The sequence below is a fragment of the Uloborus diversus genome, chromosome 6 (assembly GCF_026930045.1).
Source record: "Uloborus diversus isolate 005 chromosome 6, Udiv.v.3.1, whole genome shotgun sequence".
In the NCBI taxonomy this organism is placed as follows: domain Eukaryota; kingdom Metazoa; phylum Arthropoda; class Arachnida; order Araneae; family Uloboridae; genus Uloborus; species Uloborus diversus.
This window is the reverse complement of record NC_072736.1, coordinates 21,319,492-21,341,414: the sequence shown is the minus strand read 5'-3', so window position 1 is coordinate 21,341,414 and position 21,923 is coordinate 21,319,492. Positions and strand designations below refer to the sequence as shown.

The 21,923-nt window shown below is 33.6% G+C and overlaps 1 protein-coding gene across 1 annotated transcript in view; it reads right to left on the bottom strand.

Annotated features, from left to right (window-relative positions):
* LOC129223770 (phosphatidylinositol 3-kinase catalytic subunit type 3-like) overlaps window positions 1–16,210 on the bottom strand; it is a 78,458-nt gene extending 62,248 nt beyond the window's left edge. Inside the window, exons 1-6 of the mRNA XM_054858130.1 lie at window positions 16,127–16,210; window positions 11,639–11,827; window positions 9,100–9,243; window positions 4,625–4,748; window positions 3,191–3,373; window positions 1,750–1,821 (exon numbers count right to left, since the gene is read on the bottom strand). Of these exons, the coding sequence (XP_054714105.1) occupies window positions 1,750–1,821; window positions 3,191–3,373; window positions 4,625–4,748; window positions 9,100–9,243; window positions 11,639–11,827; window positions 16,127–16,206 (792 nt within the window). The 5' untranslated portion in view covers window positions 16,207–16,210. The remainder of the gene's footprint in view (window positions 1–1,749; window positions 1,822–3,190; window positions 3,374–4,624; window positions 4,749–9,099; window positions 9,244–11,638; window positions 11,828–16,126) is intronic.
* Window positions 16,211–21,923: the final 5,713 nt, after the last annotated feature.

The following is a 21,923-nucleotide window of genomic DNA, read 5'->3' as shown; positions in this document are numbered from 1 at the left end:
AGAAAAGTTCACTTCATGAAAAGCTTTTTAACGCAACCAGATTTTTCACAAAAATCATGATCACACAAAACTATTGGGATTCATTTGCATGAAAATAATAGCTTAAATATCTACAATTATCAATCACGATAACAGTTTCCTTCATTATATTGGATTTATAATAATTATCTTCAAACTGTACTGGATATTTGATTTTATTATTTATTCAAACTTTTTTACTATCAAAGAAGTGCACTTTATAAGATTGATAAAATTTTTATAAAGTTAACTCAAAATGCACACAGGAATTATTATTATTATTTAAAAAAAAACTTAAAACAACCTTTTTATATAGAGCATTGAACTGAGAATCAGTCAACCCTATCAAGTTTTCAGAAAAATTATAATCTTAGCAAGTTAGTGATTGTATACTGTGTACAGGTATAAGCAAGTTATGTTTGAAGGAAAATATTTAAATTAATTATGACTATATGTCTTACATGAACTAATTTTTTTAAAGTACGTAAAAGCAATAAATCAAAATATTTATCACAAAATGGAAAAGTTTCAGTGTTAAGACAAATTAAAAATATTGGTCATGAGTCATCACATTAGATGCCATCACATTAAATGGAATGCACTCCAACACATAAATGAGAAAAGAAATCCAGTGAAACTTTTATGAGCGATCATCTCTATTTAGCGACCACCTCTATTTAGCAACCACCTTCATTAATGACCAATTTTTAAAAACAGACTTTTCTCCCTATCCACTCAATGTTAAAAATTATCTGAAAGAGACCATCGAAACCTCTCCTAACAACCGGCAAATTAAAAAACTTGGCACCGAATTTCTCTATTTAAATATCCTTTACATACTGTAAGCAGAACATAAATAATTTCTGTAGGTGCAGTTAGTTTATTTATTTATTATTCTTGTTACAAATTCTGTAAATAGTAATTATTTTTGAGATTGATTTGTCGTAATCTAGCTAAATTTGGACGTTTATTCCATTATCTTTCATCCAAAATTATTGTTGTAACGTAACCTGTAAATAGTTTCTTGTAATGAATATACAACCCCCTAACATTTGACTAAAATATTCGGTTCCCCTATTTTCATTGATAAAATTTGTGAATGAATAAAAAGAAAGTATGAGATATTTGTAGAATGTTATTGAAACTTCTCAATGGAACATTGTGGAAACTTTTCAAGGACTTATAAATAGCCTCTGTGGCATAAAAAGTCAGTCTCGATTGAGAAGTTGTATTGAGAGTGTATTAGCTCTGTTTATTACGAGGCATCTCGCTGTGTTGTTTTTCGTATTTGGATCTAAATACGTGTGTAACGGTTGATTTTACGGTGTTGATTGATGTTTGCTTAATTGCTGATGATTAATTTAGCAGTTGTTGACGATCTTTCCTGTACGTAGTGTAAATAAAGCTCCTGTGTTTTTCTCAAGAACTGTGTCGTCCTTTCAAGAAAGTTGAAGCTGCATCGGAACCATTAAAATTATTATTATTATTTTTTTTTTTTTTTTTTGCATTTTTAAAAATGACCTCTAAGGGCGATCAACCTCCATTAACCACTTTTTCAGGAACGGAGAGTGGTCGCTCCAGAGAAGTTTCACTGCACCACTATATTCCAAGACATATTTGACCCATATTATAATTAATTCAAACTACTATATACAATTTGATTTGATTTTGACTTTTGAATTTGATAATTATGAATATAAGGAATTGTTTGAGCATTAAAAAAAATCTTACAGTAGAAATTTCAGGATCTGGAACCATCACAATCTCGACTTGTTTGTTGCCCTGACAAGGATCATCTCCATCCTATTAATTAAGGCACAAGAATAAATCTTTGATACATAACTTAGAATACAAGAGAAATTAGTTATCTCAACGGGAAAATTAATTTATGTGTTTAAGTGATATTAAGGCATATGAATTTTGTTCTTGTATCCCTTATTCAACTTTTATTAATGAGGAGTATTAGCAACATATGAGTTACAATGAAATAAAAACTTTTAAATGCATTAAAAAGATCAACAATATTTTAATTAAACAATCATTTTTATCATCTTCATACAGAAAAATGCTATGTTTGTTAAATGCAACTAAACATTTTGTAAAAAGCACAATATTTAAGGTTAAAAATAGAAAATGTAACGGCAATTTGTGCTGGTTGTAAAATAGAAGTTTGGAATTTTTTTAAAATCAGCATACAGTGAAACTTCGGTCAGTCGAACTTCGATGAGCCAAAAACTTCGATAAGCTGAAGTGAATCTTGAATCTTTATTCCTGTCTAACTGAATGGAGAATTAATGCAATTTATTTTCGATAAGCCGAATTTGGTTGAGTCAAAATATTCAATAAGTTGAATTTTATTTCACGACTGTCGTCAAAGTTCCTTTGTTAAAGTGACTCTATAAGTCAAAATTGTGTGTGTGTGTGTGTGTTTTTTTTCTCCCCAAAAAGCATGAACGAAGAGAAAGAAATCAGCTCCATTGCCTTACATCAAAAGGCGTCTTGATAAAGTGAGTCAAATACATCTCTGAAACCAATTAGCTACTTGCACATTTCGGCAAGGTTTTTTTTTTCTTTTCGTTTTAAAGTATTGTTGACTCAATTTCTTTCAGTAGAAAAGGAAAAGCTAAACATTAGGGAAACCAAAGATTTCTCTAATTTAGTGCAGCCAAATACGAAATGGAAAAAATAATAGTGAGAGGTGCATACATTCGAGATTTCTTGTTACCCCCCCTTACTCCCCTGTCCTAAATTCTCACTTTCATGAACCCCTCCCTCTCAAAGTGTGATGTGATTCACAGATGACCCCTTAACATGTTTCTCATTCATTTTAAAACTAGATGGTTGGAAATATTAAATTCTTCGTTTATGTTTTTCTCTTCTCCTTTTTCTGTGACCTAATGCTAGTTTGTTAATTGTGAATTGCATTTGTAAATTATTTTAATCTTGTACAGAAACTGACATAAATGTTATACTTTAAGGTGAGTAATTTTTCTTCAAAATGAATGAATTAATCAATGTGTATAAATGGTATAAATGGCTATAAAATAGACACAAATAAAAAGTAATATAAACAGAAGTTAAAGAAATTAATCATTATAATTGTATAAAATGGTTATAATAACACAAAAGTTAGAGAACAAAGCAAAACAAAAACAATTAAGAAATAACTTACTTCTTCAAAATATACAACTGTATATTCTGCACCATTAGCTGTTATTGTAGGAAATTCAATCATTAAGAACATAAAATTTGAAGAGCGTTTTTCCATTTCATTAATAAGTTCAATTTCTCGAAAAGTCAATCGGTCTAGCCAATCCACTTTTATCATGTGTCCATTTCGATGCTTCTTTGTTAGCTATAAATAAAAGAATCAAGTAACTAAAAACGAAATACAGCGATTGCTGCTTTTATGAATCATATAGGGAGTAACTAATTTACACACTCTGTTTTCAATGTCATAAAACTACATATAGTTCTTAGAAGTCACACCTCTTTACTCTGACGTTAATGCTATCAGTGACTAAGCTTAGAGCGCAGAAGTCCTGTCGCTTGGTTTTGTTTGACTCAAAAACTCACTAAAAGTGTGCAACACTCTGCCTCAACTCCTTTTGTCATTTATGGGAAAAAAAGGGGGGGGGGGAAATATTAAAAGAAGGCAAAGAAAAAAAAAAAAAAGACTGCAATGACTGCCCCACATGGCTGTGACAAATGGTTAGTGCTGTATACTTGATTCTTTAAAGCGGCATGTTTGATTCAGATATCGGGCAGCTTTTTAGTGTTAGTGCTGGGTTTTGTTCTGCTTTTAAGGATTTGATTAAAGTGGTTGATTCCAAACACCACCAATTCAATTACTTCGCAATCACTGTAAATGCATACAAACCTTCAAGTTGTTTTATTTTGAAGCCAGTTGAGGACTAATTTATCAAAAGGTCACATGATCCACACTTTCATTGGTCACCGCTTCTTCTATTGGTTGTTGAAGTGTCAATCACTTCATTGATGAACACTGCTCTCGTTTAAAGAAAAAGACCACTTTCAACCAAGGTCGTTTTCCTTCCTCACTGAAGAGCAGCCTTAAGTTCAATTCAAGAAGGACAGAACAGCGCATTAATAAAATGACACAAGAAAGTCAGGCATGGCCTTATGTATCACAGGAAAAAAGACTACAACATAGTTGGGGGCAGGGGGCTTTAAAAAAATAGCATTTTTTTGCTACCAACAGAAAAGTTGTCCGGACTACAAAAGAGACCTAAAACCTGAAATAGCTTAGGGCCACAGGAAGGCTAAATCCTGCCACTGTTCCTCAAAAAAAAAAAAAAAAAAAAAAAAAACTGCTAATGAAATGTGTTATGTTTCAGGAAATAATACATAAATAACAAAACTGATTAGCAATCGACTATTAAAACAAAATTTCCCACAGGACCGCTAAAACTCTAAGCATGTCCCTGCTCACACAGATACAATTTAGAAACATATTGGTAAAGCAACATATGATTTAGAAAATATTGAAATTAATTATGATTAAAAAAAAACACTGAAAGAATTTTTTTTTCATACATATATATATATATATATTCAATCTGTTAATGAAAGGCAATACTCAAACCTTAGATAATTTATTCATCTGTTCTTTGGCACAATCAGTCTTTCCAGGAGTTTTTGTGTTCAAGTTTCCATCAGCTTCAACATTATTCCAGAGACGTAAATCATGCATACCTTGTCGAAGAGCCCTAAATACAAAACGTAAATAATAGACACTTTAAACAAAGAGTATACAGTCCAACGCACTGTAACAAGCCATGATTTAACGAAAACCTGGATTTAGCGAGGAAATCAGGAAAATTTTGTTGGTACAATGTAAAGTCTATGGGAGCATAACCCGCTTTTAACGAGCAAACCTCCGCTTAAAGCGGGCAATATTTTTGTGATTCATAATATTTTTATTGACTTTCAGCTCAGTTTATAATTTCTAGGATCAACCGAAAGTTAGAAATGAGTCATACATCCTAAAGAACAAGTGCACAAGTAATGACGGTCCTTTTTTTTCTTTCAAATTTTTCGCGCAATAGAGAAGCATTTGAATAATAAATATTTGTTGACACAAATATGGTATCACTTCCAAGGTATACTTTCCAGGATACTGCAGATTAAATTCAAGAAAATGCAGATAAGAAAAATAATGAAAGTGGCGACGATAACAACATATGAGGCAGCAAGAAGCAAAGGGATGTAAGAGGCAAGATTAAAAATTTGGAGATAACCAGTATAAATGGTAGGTGAACCCTGCTCAGTCTTGGGGCACGAGATAGTACTAGTATTTTTGGTAGGTATAGTAGCATCATTTAGAAAAACTTTTCAATGAAAGCTTACCTAGGACCTTATCTTTAAATGCGTTTTACTCAAAACATGAAAATGTTCACTTACATCACTTTGCTTCTCACTGCCTTAAGTATGAAGAATTTGAAACTGAACCACCTTCATATCATTGGCTTTTGGTGTACGGAAAAACAAATTCCTTTTCGAAGTTGAGGGTCAATTTTTTCAGGAACACAAGAAAGATGGATACAATGAGACAATAAGGCAGTTCAAAGCCAATTTACTAGAAATAATAATAATAACTAGTATTCCCCCAGTGGTTGAAATTTGACTATTTTCATAAATGAATATTTCGGAAAACTTGCATGAATTCAACTATTTCCAACATTTTAATTTCTACTCTTACTCATGTTTACCGCACATCTGGAAACATACAATTTTTTTATACACACACAATACCACACAGTAATAATTTATTCCAATTTTGCTTTTTGTCCGTTAATTTCAAAATAAATGGATGAAAAGGGATATTTCAGTAATGGAGTCGCTTCCAAAATTTTAAAAGCATTTTTTCCAGAAAGAGCATGCTTAAAAACATGGGTTTTAACAATTTTTTAAATAATTTGAAAACTTTTAATATTTTTTAAGAATTATTTTAATCGGTGTGCAGATTAAATTCATTTTTTACCCTCCTGCACATGGAATCAAAAGCAATGAAATGCCATTTACTGATGCCATTAGTGCACATCGCAAATTATCGTAACCTGGAAACGTGGTTGATAGCAAAGCGTAAACATTTAGTGCGGCGATGAAGTAGCATGAAAAAGTACATCACTTGTAACAACATAAAGACCATGCCTTATTTCCAAAATTGGACATTTAAAAAAATTAATAAAAAATAACTGTTGGGAAAATAAAAACTTTTTCAGGCTCCACGTTATTTTTATTTATTTATTTATTTTTTTTTTACTTATTTTACCAATTTCAATGACTAAAATTAGTAGTTTTGACAGAAGGAAACAACCCTATTGAGAAGTTAGTGTGGTCGTCAAATTCTTGGCTTGAATAATTTTATTTTGTATGCCCTGTTGCTTTGTGCCAATCCTATGCAAATAGATATTTGACTACTCTTTGTTTACATATGCAAAGGAAAAACATTTTTCACGCTAGCATTGGAAATAAAAATTTCATGCCAATGGATAAAGATTGCCAATTTGCCAGTTTTTTGGGATCCTTCTGCATAAAATGAAGTCAAAACTCAGTTTATACATAAAACTTCTGTGTGAACAATATTAGTTAAAAAACGTCTACTATTATTGAGTAAGTTGCTTTTTCGTCATTAGAAATTTAAATTTCTAAGTAACAAATGAACAAACTCTAGTCGTGGCAACATATTACTGTCTATTTCAAAATACTGGACGTCACAATAATAGTACATTTTTTAAAAAAGGTCGTCTTTGTGGTTTGTTTATGGTTAAGGGCGGTGCATAACTGATGTCCCACTATTCAACATTTTCAAACCTCTCCCCTATTTGTCACAAAGTTTTGCACTTCACCATACCCCCTCTTCCCTTTGTCACATGTCATGCTGTTTTTCATAAACGTTTCTATTAAAAAAAGGCTTGTTGTCACAAATCTCCCCAATGTATGCCCCTCTTGTCATTTCTTTCCTCTCCCTTGTCACAAACTGTTACTATTTCGTGAACCTCACCTTGAAGCGGGACTTCATTCATAGACTGCAACTGTTTTGTGGTAACCGTAAGCAAATATATATTTCCCTACTCTTTGTTTACATGTACAAAGAAAAAACATTTCTTGCGCTGCAATTGGTGCCAAAATTTTGATGCCAATAGATGAAGAGTGCCAATTCCCCAATTATCGAAATCTTCCGGAATGAAATAATGCTGCAAAGTACATCAAAGTAAATTATATGTAAAACTTCTGGATGAACAATATTTCTTTTGAAAAGTTTAATATTATTGAGTTGCCTTGACCTTCGCCATTAGAAATAAAATTTCAAATAGTAAAGTGAATGAATCTTACATGTTACATTAAAAGTTGTCCATTCAAAAACACTGGAGGTCGCAATAATAGTGCAATTTTATTTTAAAAAATCGTGTTTAATTTGTTTATGGTTTAGGGGATTACTGACTAATGCAATTTGCAAAATGTTTGATCCCTCTTCCCTTTGTCACAAAGTTTCACACTGCACCGTACCCCTTCTTCCCTTTGCCACATGTCACACTGTTTATCATAAACGTTATCAAAAAAAGAACGCTTGACGTCACATTCCCCGCATTGTATGTCACTCTTGTCATTTATTTCCTCCCCCTTGTCACGAACGATTACAATTTAATGAATCCCACCTTAAAGAGGGACGTCATTCGTAGTCAGCTCCTTGCAAATAGCCATTTCTCTAGTTTTTTTTTACGAATGCAAACTAAATATAGTTCTCGCCGTGGCATTGGTGCCAAACCTTTGACACCAATGGATAAAGTTCACCAATTTCACAATTAAGGAAGTCTTCCTGAATGAAATGATGCCACAAAACTCTTTAATACGTAAAACTTCTGTACAAACAATATTCTTTGTAAAAGTAGGCATGACCCTTGCCGTTAGAAATATAAAATTTCCAACAGTCAAATGAATGAATTCTACTTGCAGCAACATATAATTGTCCATGCAAAAGCGCTGGACGTCACCTGGAGATTAGTGTGTGGTGACAGCAAATGCAGGTATTATTGGGAGCTTGTTTTTTTTTTCAGAAGGTGATTTAATCAAAACTGAAAGTCCTCCCTCACTCCGGAAAATGATTTATTTAAATAGTAAAATCGCAAAAACATAATCAAAATGAAAACATTTTAAATGCCCGTAGTTACCCAAAAGCCTCAATAATGAAACCAAATGCAAGAATTTCATTTCTTTACTCTCAAGCATGCGAGAAATGGAAACACATAATATTATCCAGCAATTTCTTCACGCTAATTATGTCGTGTGAAAAAGCAAATAAAAATGAATTTTCACTAACTTTTAATCGCTTCTAGCACTTCTTGTAGTCAATTTAGCCACTTGGCCTTTTTGAACAGTAAAACCGGGTTGGACATGTTTCAAAATATTTTTCACGAGCTTTCCAACCATACCAAACTCGAAGCACTAAAATACATTTTTCGTGTAGAAAAAGTGGTTTAAAAAATGAATTTATTGTTTCAAGCTTCCAACAATGAATTTCAACAATGGAAAAGAGATAAAATTAAAATTTTTACGTTTCGCTAACTAAAACATGCTTATAACTTTTTTTCTAGTGGATTTAGGTTATTGGACCTTTTTCGTCCTGACAACTTCTTTGTTAAGAGTATTTTTTAAAGACCTTTCCAACCATATCAAATTTGAAAAAATTAGACCATCCGTTCTCGTAAAAAGACCCATTTAGGACGAAAATGCGTTTTTAACTAATGTCTCCATTAATTAGCGTTCGATTTCAAAAATTTTTATTGATGACACCAAAACTCGGCAATAGCTACTGAACAAAAAAATAATGAAGGATATCGGTTCACAAGCAGAGAAAACATCGGTACCGAAAGAAAACGCCTTGCCTATTGATATATAGAAATAATAATAATAAGCAAGTGTGGATGAACTCATGATTTTTTCAAACTCGTTTTTTACGAGCACTCAGTTATTAATGAGCACACAGCGCAGTCCCTTCGCTCTTGTTACAAGTGAGTGTACTAAAAAAAAGATGTTCAACATGAAAGGGAGACTTACCCATACTTTCCGAACACAGACACTGTAGCACCACCAACAGGTACACTTTGATTTGGTCCATATATGTCCCATACAGTAAATGCCAACAAAGCGTTTCTTGGAAGCTCGCAGAATTTGACGGGTAAAACTAACCATTCATTCCAACTAAAATATTCAAAGGTATAAAAAAAAGGAATTTAACATTAGATTTACATATATATACACATATAATAGAAAAAATTAAAACAAAAGAAAGTTTAATAACAAAAGGAAAAAGTTACTAAAGTTAGAAAAACTACCTTAAATATGCTTTGCTTTATAGTGAAACTGTTCAAAGTCATATTTTATTATCAGATCTTTTTGTAAGTAAGGTTACTTAATGGATGACTGGAAAAGATAAATATTGGTAGTAGCCACTTGCCAAGTTGCAATTTAAAATTTTATCAGCATTCTCGGCACTTTCCCCAGCCTAATCTGAGTTATTGATTGACAATGATGGTATTATATATAGTTCTATATTAACTTTAAGTAAGACCGATATTTTTTTATATTTTAGTAGCACAATAAAGTAAATTTGTAACTTTTTTGATTCACAAAAAAAGTGGCGAGTACAAAACAAAAAAACACATGGCGTCTAATAAATTTGCTTCCATTTGCCACTGGCAACCAGATTTTTTTTCCAATTTTGATCTTTAATGACGGCAGGGTTCGAAAATATCATGATATTTTTGAAAATATCAAAAACATCTGATATTTTGATATAAATTGGATATTTTCAATCAGCACAAACTAAAGTTTTCAAAATAGTAAATGCATCCTCAAATCACTCATTTTCTTATATTATTATTACAATGTGCAGACTTATAAATAATGAAAGAAACCTTAAGTTGATCTAATATTTCATTTTATATTTTTACCAATTTTAATGGAGTTTATTTGCACTAGCTGTTTACTCATTTTCCTTCAATTTGCTACTTTTACATAGTTATATGAGTCAGAAATAACAAATATGCATTAAGATGGCGCACACACATTCATAAGACATTTCTTTTTTTCTGACCAACATTTAATATTTAATTAGGCCTTTTTATTATGAAATAAAGTTGTTACATTACTAATAATTTTATGAATATAAAATAAAATTAAAAAGGAAGATTCTACTACTTTGTTATATTAATAATGATTAATACATAATAAAAATATAGCACATAACTTTTTCTTTTTAATTATAAATAAACAATATTACCATGAATGAAATGAAGAATGAAATGAAGGGAAGGGGGGCTCAACCGAACCAAGCACTGCGACCAAAGGTCAATTGTACTAGTCCCCAAACAGAAGTCTTAAAACAGACCAGTAGCTGAAGCAGTATTCAGCAAACACCTAATAGATATATCATGAATCTTGCATTGTTCAAGCAAATGATGATCAAAGTGTTCAAACCTATAGGCAGAAAATACTTCACAATCACACAGGGTGAGTAATAGTTTCCTCCTTAAAGCGGTAACCTCTGCAAATTGAATCAGTACTGACACCTATTATAGCAAGGTACCACTCTTTAAGGTGTAAAGTCCAGTAAGAAGATCAAAAGCCTTCCTAATACTATTTTTGGTAAGAAGCCTATTGCATTTCTGGCATGTGATCCTCAGAGAGAATCAGGTCTGTCTTCCTTAGAAAGACAAGCTGAATATATTCAATGTCATCGGGAGATAAATTCTCCGACTGAAAGGTTTCTTTCACAACAGCCATCTTAAATGTACACACTGTTTGAGCATAGGACTGTGGTTGACCAGTCCTTACTCTTTAAGATGCAGCAGCTTGTGCAGGGGAAGGAGTTGAAACCTCCGATTGATGATGTTTGGTTTCTCCTACCTTCTCAGGAATGGCTGGCCCAGTGGCTTTCACCTTCAGTAACAGCCTCTCCTCTCCTACCTGCGCCTGTTGCATTTCTGTGCATAAATGAGCATCCCCTGCCCCCCTACTGCAGTGTCAGTGGGTTGCAGAAATGTCCCCTCACCAGTCGAGGTGGGTTGCAGATCTGCACCCTTCACCTTCTCCAGCAGCAAGGTTGCTGGTTCACTCCTTCAAGCCGGTATCCAGCTCCAAAGGAGCTAGGAACTGGGCGGTGGTAAAAGGTCAACATCCGCACAACCACCCTGTATGAGTTCAAGGCAAATTAAAACGAGGTTTCGCCCGGTTCCTCGAGGGTACCGTTTAGACATCATACAACCCAGATGCCATCCATCCATCAGCAAGGTCCCTCACTCCTTAGATTGGGTATCCATTTTAGTCGCCTTTTACGACACGCATGGACTATGTTGGGACAATTCTTCTCCGGTCACCACACGGAGAATATTACCATGTTTAATATAATTTTAATATTGAAAATATCATAATTGAAGAAATAAATATTGAATATATCATGATAAAATTATCAAAGATGAATATAAAGTTCATGAAAAAATAGGAACTCATAATGCTTAATGTTAAGTGTCAAAACAAAACGATGGAAAATGATCAAGAAAATTATATATTGTTAAAAAAAAAAAAAAAAACTTACTTCCACCTTGTAGTGAAGGGCTTATATGAAGTTTGTGTAGGGAAAGCTAATGGTTTGTTATCTGCATATACTTGACAGGTTACATAAAGGTCTGAACATTTATCTTCCGAAAGTCCTGAGTATTTTAAAATAGGATCATTTATTAATGCCCTGTAGTTTGGCTTTTCAGGCTTGCCTTCAAGAGTCCCACTGTATAAAATTAATATAAATATTGCATTACAAAAAAAGCTAAATGAAAAAAAAAAAAAAAAAAAACTTTAAGAAACATCAAACTTAAGATCAGATTGTAAGAAACAAGACAAAAAGGCCATATTATTTCATTGATTATTTATTGAATGTCCAGGTTGGGCAAGATAGCTTCCTCATTTCCAAACTCAATAAAACCAATTTTTTTAATCATAACTTTTTCAACAGTGTAGATTTTAGTTAAAAGTTTTGTTTTGCACAGTTTTGAATCTCACATTAGGTAGATGAAGCCCCTATTGTCTGTTCTCTGATTAAGTTGACTTCTGGAATTTCTCATGATCCCTTCTAACATAGAAGTAGGTAAGTTGGAAATTTCTGTCCAAATGTTAACTTTCAGAGCTTGTAGGGTCCTTGGATGGTTTTCATAATGAGAGAAACCTAAACAGTTTACAAATAATCACGAGGGACTAAATTGGGAGAGTGGACAAGACACTCCAAATCCAGTGTTTTAAGTTATAGGAAATATTCCCTTTTTAAAACAGCCAATTATGCTCTTGAAGAGTGAGCCGTCTTCGTTCTGTTGGAACTTGTCTTTGTCCTGTCTCTGACTAGTAAAGTCACAGAAAAAACGGTAGCTACTTTTGCAGTTTTGGTAGCTATTTTTAAAAAGTTATGTAAGTAATGGCTACCTACATTTAAAAAGTATGTTTTTCAATGAAGTTGTTCCACTGGGCATTCTAAATCAAATCAAACTACAAGATTTGAAAAAATAATTACATGTGAGTAACATGATGAGGGACACTATGAGAACCCCATGGAAGGTCAGGAGGTCCCCGTGATCTTACCCAAAACATTTCCTCTATCCTTCCCTTTATCCCTACTTTTTATTTGGAAAATTTTGAGGTACCTACTCTTACCCCTCTGTCAGAATTTTATTTTACTTTCTGCGACAAATTTTTTTGAACCAAATTTCTTTTTGCAAGAAGGTTCCGTGAAGTGAAAAATGAACCAATGGACAAACTAAACTGCAATTCATTTCAAAAGTGAAAAATTTATTTATTTATTAACAAATTTTGCACAACTTCTTGTTTAAGTAAATTCATTTATACAAAAACAAAAAGCATTAAAGCTCAGTATCAGGGCTTCCAACAGATTTTAAATTTTTGCTAGAGAAAAAAGGGGACCTTGAGTTAAATCTATATGGTTAAAAATATTAACACCATGATAACAGCAATTGGTAAGTGGAGAAAAAAAATCAAATCTAACCAAAAGCAATGTAAATTATTATGCTAATTTAAGTTATGCTAAATGTAAATTATTATGTTATAGCAGGGGTGATTGCTTAAACAGAGATACCACTGTCATATTTAAGTTTTCAGTTTTAATCTCTTAGCACTTATCTGCAGTTCTTAATACCAGAAAAATACAGATGCAACGCCTATTCAATATTCAAAGAAATAAGATCCGAAGAAAAAACAATTTTTAATTAAAATATGCATTACAGTTCGGAGGGAAAAAACTCTTCCCTAAAGAAAAAAGAATGAACTAAAACATCGCAAACAAGCGAAAATAAATAAGGATCACCCCTCCTCCTCCCATAAAAAAAAACTAAATTAAAATATGCATTACACCATTATAACAAAGTAACTTCCCCCAAAAGGAAAACGAATTTAATTAAAATATGCATTACAGTTTGAAAAAGAAAAAAAAAAAAACCTAACTAAAACATGCATGAGATTTGGGGGGGAAATACACAATATTATAAACAAAGTATCACCCTCCCCCCAAAAGGAAAATAAATTTAATTGAAAAACACATTTTAGTCAGAACAAATCGAAAATTCAACCATCCCCTAAAAGAAAATAGGATTTTATTAAAGTACTAAAGCAAAATTTAATGCAACATTTAAAGTAAAAATTAATGCATTTAAAGCAAAAAAGAAATCCCACCCTGCCCTCTCCTTCATGGGAAAAAAAGAATTTAAATCAAGTACTGGAGCAAACAAAAGTTCTCTTTCCCATATGAAGAAAAAAGAATTTTTTTAAAAAAATCTATAACTCCTCCAAAGAGAAAAGATTTTCATTCATATAAGCACCCCTATCTGAATAACAATTGGTCAGCTCAAAATACCACACAATTTATCAAATATTCCATCTGTTTTCTGTTGCTTCAACCCACGACACTGCAAATAAGCCATTTTTTTAAGAGCTTAAATCAATTTTTCAACAGAGACGAGAAAAAGCTCAAAAAGAAAATAGGTCGGCACAAGTCTTTCACACAAACATGTGCGTTGCGAAGCCAATGCGAAAACACTCTTCTTTGACCAACCACAGCGTGCATCCTCGTAGGCTATAGATTAACACAAGGTTGCTTTAAAATCGCTCCACGTGGGGAGAAGTTCTGATTAAACCGGCTTTCATCTATGCCATATCTCCCGATCTCCGATGTTGCAGGCTACCAGTCACCAATGACTGCTCGATTTGGTGTTCACCGAAGTTTTTTTTTTTTTTTTTTTTTTTGTAAAATGTTGCAAATACAGTGAAACCTGTAAAGTTGACCACTCTTATAAGTTGACCACCTGCCTATGTTGACCACTTTTGTCTGGAACAGAATTAGTCCTATCTTATATAATTATGGAAAACCTCTGTAGCTTGACAACCTCTCTATCTTGACCACTTGTATATCTTGACCACAAATATACACTAAATTTGGTTTGGAGTATAGTAAAAAAACCTTTGTAAGTTGACCACTTGGTTAATTTTTTTAAACTTAACTAAGCAAATTATTTTATTTATTTTTTTATAGCTTTCCAAGAATAATTTTGCTTTGATGCCAGACCAGCATTTTACCAACTAAATAAAACAGCAGCATATGCTGCTCTTTATTCTCCAAACTTGGTTTTCTTTTGTTGTTCTACTTGAGATAGCCTTTTTTACTCGCTGTTCAATGAAAACAGGTGTCAGTAGAAAAGTGCAAAGTCTTTTCTTCCAGTTGGAATGTTTTGTGGCAGCACTCGGAATTGTGCTAAAGAGTAAAGTTACTTATTTCTGGTGCAAGGCATTAAGAGATACGACATTTCTATTTTCAGCTGCCTTTATGAACTGGGCTTGTTGTGATTTGTGTTATAAGTTTTACACAAAATGGCTTCAAAAAGGAAGTTAGTTGAACTTAAGATTGATAAAAAGTATGAAATACAAAAATTAATGGAAAAGAGAGAAAGCCAGAGAAAATTAGCTGACACATATGGAATTTCTAAAACTAGTGTCGAATATAGTAAAAACAAAAATATTTGAATAACATTTTTAATTATTGTTTCAAAGTAATGTTAAACAATAAGAGTGAGTTAAACAGAAAGAGTAAGTGTCAATTAGTCAAAAAATCAAAACATGAAGCAAAAAATGACAAAAAATTAAAAAATCGCTTCCACTCTTTATAAATTGACCACCACAGTACTGCACCGCAAGTGGTCAACTTACACAGATTTCACTGTATTTTGTTTTTCACAGAAAATCAGGACTTTTCCTTAATTTATAGTTCAGTTAAATGTTTTTACCATGAAACAGATCCTTTGGTATTGTTCTGCAGAATAGTTTTATTGCTGACTTTTTTTTTCCCTTTCCTTTTTTCCCCCCTTAGTGCAAAATCTTTCTGCACTAACTCTTTCTCATTCTGTGACAATGTCACTGTGTCAGCAGCTTTCTGCCACAAGGACTTTTACAATTTAAATGTTTTAAAAATTATTACAGAGGAGCACCACAAATCTGCTGATCTGAAATCTACAAATGTCTGAAATCTCAACTGATTGTTCTCCCTAATTGATTGTTGCTTTTGATTAAAAAAAAAAAAAAAGAACTGGAGCATCAACATGGAAGATTGATTGATTCACAGGCTACCCATAAAGTAATACAGAATTGGGATCCTGAAGATTCAAGATATATATGGCAATCAAGTTATCAGCTTCACTCAGATGAATAAAGTTCCAACAAATTTAGACATGTTGTTGTAGAAACAGTTTTAATGAATTCGTAATTCCTAGTCTAAAAGCAAAACTGTAATTTATAAATAGGCACAAACAATTGGAAAATTTTCTAAATATCTAGCATAGATACTCTGTCACAGGGAAAAAGAAAATTATTCATTAACGTTTGAAAGCCGGAACGAAATTTAATGTTGGTTTCTTGTCTTTTGACATTTTTCGAACAAACTGCTATTTCTTGTACAAAACAAATAACCAAAGGGAAAAAAAGAAAAATAAACAGCACAAACAGAGTCCCAAATAATAATAGCAACAATAATACTTACATTTTTATTCGAAAATTAGAACCCATATTACAACTATAGATGTAGTTGAATCGTTTTCGTGGTTCTTCGGTTGCAGTCATGTTTTTTTATTTACAACCTATTAAAAAGAGCACAAAATAGAGCCTACAAAATTTATTTTACGCGGAGAGAAATAAGTTTAGCATTTTAGATTCCTTATAAATTAAATCTTTGTTTTCAACATGAAACTTAAAACTTCCAACAGTTCATCCTTCCTGGAGAAAACATAAATATTTACACTTTCCCTATCTCGAGTTGCCAAAAGCTGTAAGAAGAAATGAGGTGATTCTACACTTGCGTTCGACGATCTCAATCGGTAGCTACCGGTTAACCAATCACGTGACAGCTAAAAATCACGTGCTTCAATCGACCAATCAACATCTTTAAATAGTAACCGATGATGTTACCGGTAGATGATAGAACGCTGTGGTTAGAACAAGCTACTTACCGGTTGACCGGTCAGAGTCGTCGAACGCAATCTACAAAAGTTTTAAATTTTATTTTGTTGTCAGAAGAACATGCTTGAATCACATATTTTATTTTTTAAAATAGGAGCATCTTTGAAGAAGAACACCCTGACAACAGCTGGTCGCGAAGAAGTTAAATGCTTTGCCAAGCGTTTGTTGGTAGAAAAATCGCTTTTAGCTCCTCTTAAGGTGTTTTATGTAAAATGGGATAGTTTTCATGATAGAAGATAGAACAAAAATTAAGCGCTACCTGTTTCTGATAAGGATCAAAGAGGCTTAAATCCATGAAAATACGATAATAGAGTATTTCGTATAAAAATGAACCGTTCATCAAAAACTTCCAAAATCTCTCATTTTTAAATTGAAAGATGTGTTTATAAGCCGCATAAAAGCAAGTTCTTTTATGCGCTGCAGTACGAGATTTTCGTTTGCTACAGTTCCCATAATGCACTGCAGCGACGTTTTTGACCCGCAGTGACGTCAGGTGTCAGGCAAAATCTGGTATTTTCATTTTTTTGGTTCACTTTTGCTCAGTGGCGTGCCGCCCATGTACCAGAGGGACTAGGCTGGTCCCTTAAATATTTGCCCCTTCAAAAAAATTACCTTGCAGAATAATTTATTAAGAAAAAACGTGAGCAGAAAAACAAGTTTATTAGAAAACGCTACTTCTTTTACTGCCTCTCCCTCCCTTTCTCCCCTGTGTGCGACGTCTTAAATGGACTTGCCGAGGGACTAGCTCTTAAGAACCTGTTCCCCAGATCTCATATAGCTTTAAGATCCTTGGCGTTCGCTCGAAAGCTTATTTGATTATTTCATGCATTTTTTAAACCAACGGACCTAGTGTACAGGTTTCTATGTGAGCTTCAGGAAACAACAAATTCACCAGTCAAAGTTATTTTCCTGCGTCCATTGTGTTTTTCTTTTGTAATGGAAGGGGACTCGGTCGAAAAAACAAGTCCCCAACTGGACGTAGTTGAGGAGCATGCGCAACAGCACAGACTGTCCCGGAGCTCGGAAGAGAATTGCTGCCTGCTGGACGTTCTCGCAATCCGTTCGTTCGGACCTTTGACTTGACCAAGACAAAGCTCAAATAATTTCACAGAGCAGGCCTACTCATCCTGACCTAGCAATATCTGCGAAGCTAAAAAATTACAATCGGCATTTTAAGAAAGATTACTTTGAGACTGTTAAATGACTGACTGCTTGTAAGTCAAGAAAAAAATTATTTTGCTGGCCCTGCGTCCTTTTTGAAAAGGAAAAAGGCGTCTTGAATGCCAATGGATTTTCAGATATGAGCAATTTCCACAAGGCAACGATTCGTCACGAAAAAACCCAAGGACACTACCAAGTCATTACTCAGTTGAAAACTTTTGGTAAAACTAGAATAGATTTTCATCTTAGTGAGCAATGTTGCTCATCAACTTTGAAGCATAACACTGAAGTTGATAATAATAGGGAAGATAATATATCTATAAATCTTTTTACTTTTGTGTATCGTAATTTACCGTAACCAACTAGTCCCCTAAAAAATATTGATCTGCACGCCACTGCTTTTGCTCCCACTCCCCCTAGCGAAATGATGGGCCTAAGCTTGTCATAACCGAAATGAGAAGATTGGGGACCGGGAACATTGGGTGCCGAACACTTTGGGCGCCAGGAACTTTGGGCTTGGGCGCCGAGCACTTTGGGCACCGGGAACATTGGGCGTTGAGCACTTTGGGCGCCGAGCATATTGGGTGACGGGAAAATTGGGCCCAATGTGCACTGTGCTGAAAATGCTCGGTGGCAATGTTCCCGGCGCCCAAAATGCTCGGCGCCCAATATGCCCGGCGCCCAATGTTCCCGGCGCCCAACTGGCAGCCCCCAATCGATGGCGCTCAATCTGCGGCGCCCAATCTTCCTAGAACGTGTCATCAAGGGCCGGATTACCAAATAGGCAACTTAGGCGGGTGCCTAAGGGCCCCGAGACTTTCAAGGGGCTCCAAGCGATCTTAAAGTTGAAAAAAGTTCTTTTTCTAAATTCTAACAAAATATATTTTAGGCCCCAACTGTTTCTTTCTTTCTTTCTTTCTTTCTTTCATAACCCGCTCTCTCCATTGCTATTGCTGCCAAACGGCTTAACACCACAGGATCCCTCAAAACTCAAGAGTACACAAGTGGTCAGCCTTTTGATCCAGGCCGCCGGAGCCGGTTTCCTAGAATCAATGAGAAGAGATAAGAACTGGCATTTGGGAGTGGATAAGCAGATGACCGTGTGAAAAAAAAATCGGACAAAAGAAAAATGCAGGTGTACAATTAGGAGTACTAATCAAACTTTATGACTTGGACCATTATGCAGATTGCTTTAGTTCCCCATCCTGGAAAATTGAATGTACTGGAAACACTTCCGATGTGGTCTACTACCGGATATTGGTCATTAAACTATTCCAGAAGGATTTTTTCTTTTCTGCAATCTAAACTGCATTATAGTAAGATAGTTGAAGTTCTGTACTTCACGCAAGCAAACTAATTTTTATTATGGCGAGTAAAAGAAAGATACATTGGGACAAAATGCTAAAAAGATGAAGCAGCAAAGGTAGGATAATTTGTATGTAATACAGTCAACGCTTTTCAGATCGACCTTCCATTACTACAACCTTTCCGTTACAACGACCAATGCATGAAGTCCTGTTTGCTAATCCAGAGATATAATGTTATTTTAACATCCGTTAGAAAGTCCAAACTGAACCGCTCAGTCCAAGTATAACGTCCAAAATTAAGTTCGGACCAGGGACGTAACTAGGTCATTTTCGAGCAGGGGCAAGACCTCGTTTTGGCGCCCCCCCTATATAAAAAATGAATATCAAAAAATTATTATTTTAGAAATATAAATTAGGCAGTGATAAGGAGGCAGCATGTATTGTTAAGCCTATAAATGCGACTTTTACGTAGTTATAAGTTTTTATACAGTTTTATCACTGGATTGCGTTTTTTAAAATTTCGATAGTGGGTAAAATTAGTTAAATATTTTATTTATTATTTGACATACGAATTTTTTCAACTGAAACTATTTTGTATTTTCACAAGGGAGTAATTAACAACTTGTTGCATTATTTTTTTTATCAGGTGGCTCTGCCCCCTGCTCGCTGACTCATACCAACCCCCGAAGATTGCTTCACAACCTTATTTGATTCACGAAGATTTTAATCGTCTGTGAGAAAGAATCAGATTGAAAAACACGTTACGAGTTCCGTTTCGAACAAAGTGAAAATTCCCCTCTCCCTCCCATAGAAAATAGAGTTTAAGTGAAGAGCTAATTTTTTGATGGGATGTGAGAAATCTTTCATCCCTTTAAAAACAATTTATGTGAAATTTTAGCCTAAAAATTAATTACAAAAAAAAAACTAATTAGAAATTTAAAGTAAATAACCCCAGATTCAAATCCTTGGGGATCGAAGTAATTTTGTACAAGATTTTAAGGCTGTAGGTGCTTTGAGGTCTCCTGGACGCAGGCCCGCCACAGGCATCTTTTCACAATTTCTTTGACGTTATTATTATTATTATTTTTTAATATATCGGGATGCGAATTTAAAATTACGACTTCAAATGAAAACAAAAACAGAAATGTGTTCAATTATTTATTTTTAAGTATTTATATTATACTACTATGAAAACATTTGTAAGAAAAATAACAGTATTCAACATATGTCGCAATAACGTGTGAAATAATTTTTTAACTCCGATGAAAAATTTAGTGGGCTACGTGTTTTTGTTTCTCTCGTGAAATTAATTGAATATTGCTTCTACTTAGTATATAGACTTTAATCCGACAACATACAATAGCTCGAATCGAACAGATTTTCTTATTTGAACATTACCTTGAAAATTTTACATGCAACACATTTTAAATTGCCGTATAATCTGTATAGTTAAATATTAATTATTAAAAGAGCTATTTTTTTAATAAAGGACGCACATTCCTCACCTCTGGTATTTAGCATACGTATGAAAAACATTTTTTAGAAAAACAGATACCTAATGTGCTTGATATCAAAACTCTTTCTATTAACCTTTTTTAAAAAACACAAATCTTAAACATATTAACATTGCATGTTTTCAGTGAGTTTCTTTTCAGCTTATTTCCATTTACAGTACAACAGTATTTATTTAGACTAACTTGGACCAAAGACAATTTGAATAAATGAAAATCCGGATAGTACGGATAATAAGCAGTAATTAATTCGCAAATAAGAAGACTTATCTTTTATTAGCAGGGAAAAACGATCTTTTGCAGAAAAATTACATAGGATTGTTACTCGCAAATACTTGGTCATTAATAGTTCAGCTGCAGTGATGTCAGGTCAGACTCAGACTGACGCTCCAAATACGTCACGTAGTTCATTAGATCACTATTATTTATTGCACGACCTATATACATGTTATAGCAGTTGTGTATTTAATCAAAATAAGTGAATATTTGGCACATTTATAGTTTCGTTCTTACTATCATTAATTTAGAATTATCAGTTTATAGTGAATATATTTTTTAACTCTACGAATTTGATCCGGAGAAGCCGGAGATCTGGAGAAACGGGAGCTAGATAAATGAGTTTCTACTGTAAATATAAATATGCATCAAAAGTACCAAAGCAAAATTTGAGAGGTGTAAAAAATTGTTGATTTCTAACACATTAATTGAAGTAGATGATTTAAGCATATTTAAAATATTGTGTGGGTGGCAAAAATATGTAGAAACTAAATCTAAAATTTCTCATTTCAGCTGAATTTATCTCTAAAAACGTTAGTATTTTCTAAAGAAAAATGGGCAGCCTCTCGCACTTTAAAGTGAATCTCCATTATTATAGTGCGAGATTTTTCACCAAGAATGAGAAAAATTGTAAACTAAACTAGGTCAATGGAACAGTGTAACGATTTTCTCTTAGGGCCAGTGGGGTAGACAAGCTCTCGGTCATTGTAAACGAGAGGAAGACATCATATTGGCAGCTTTATGATGTTTAATTGTAGAAAAATGACATTTGAGCATTTCCGCTGTTTTGTACTTCCCATAGCTTTGTTCGTATATTCCTCCTCTGCGAGAGGCAGGTTCTTTAAATAAGATATAACAAGTACTAGTCACTCAAAGAAAATACTTTCATGCTGTTTACTGCGCCCTCCTCGCTCTATTTCGATCTATTAATACATTCTTTAACCACATTAAACCATGCAAGCTTTCTGCCTGCCGCCGCACGGAGAGTTTTTTTTTTTTTTGGACTTCTCTAATAATTTTTTCTTTTCTTTCTTTTTTTCAAAAATTTATTTGAGCATTAGCTTTG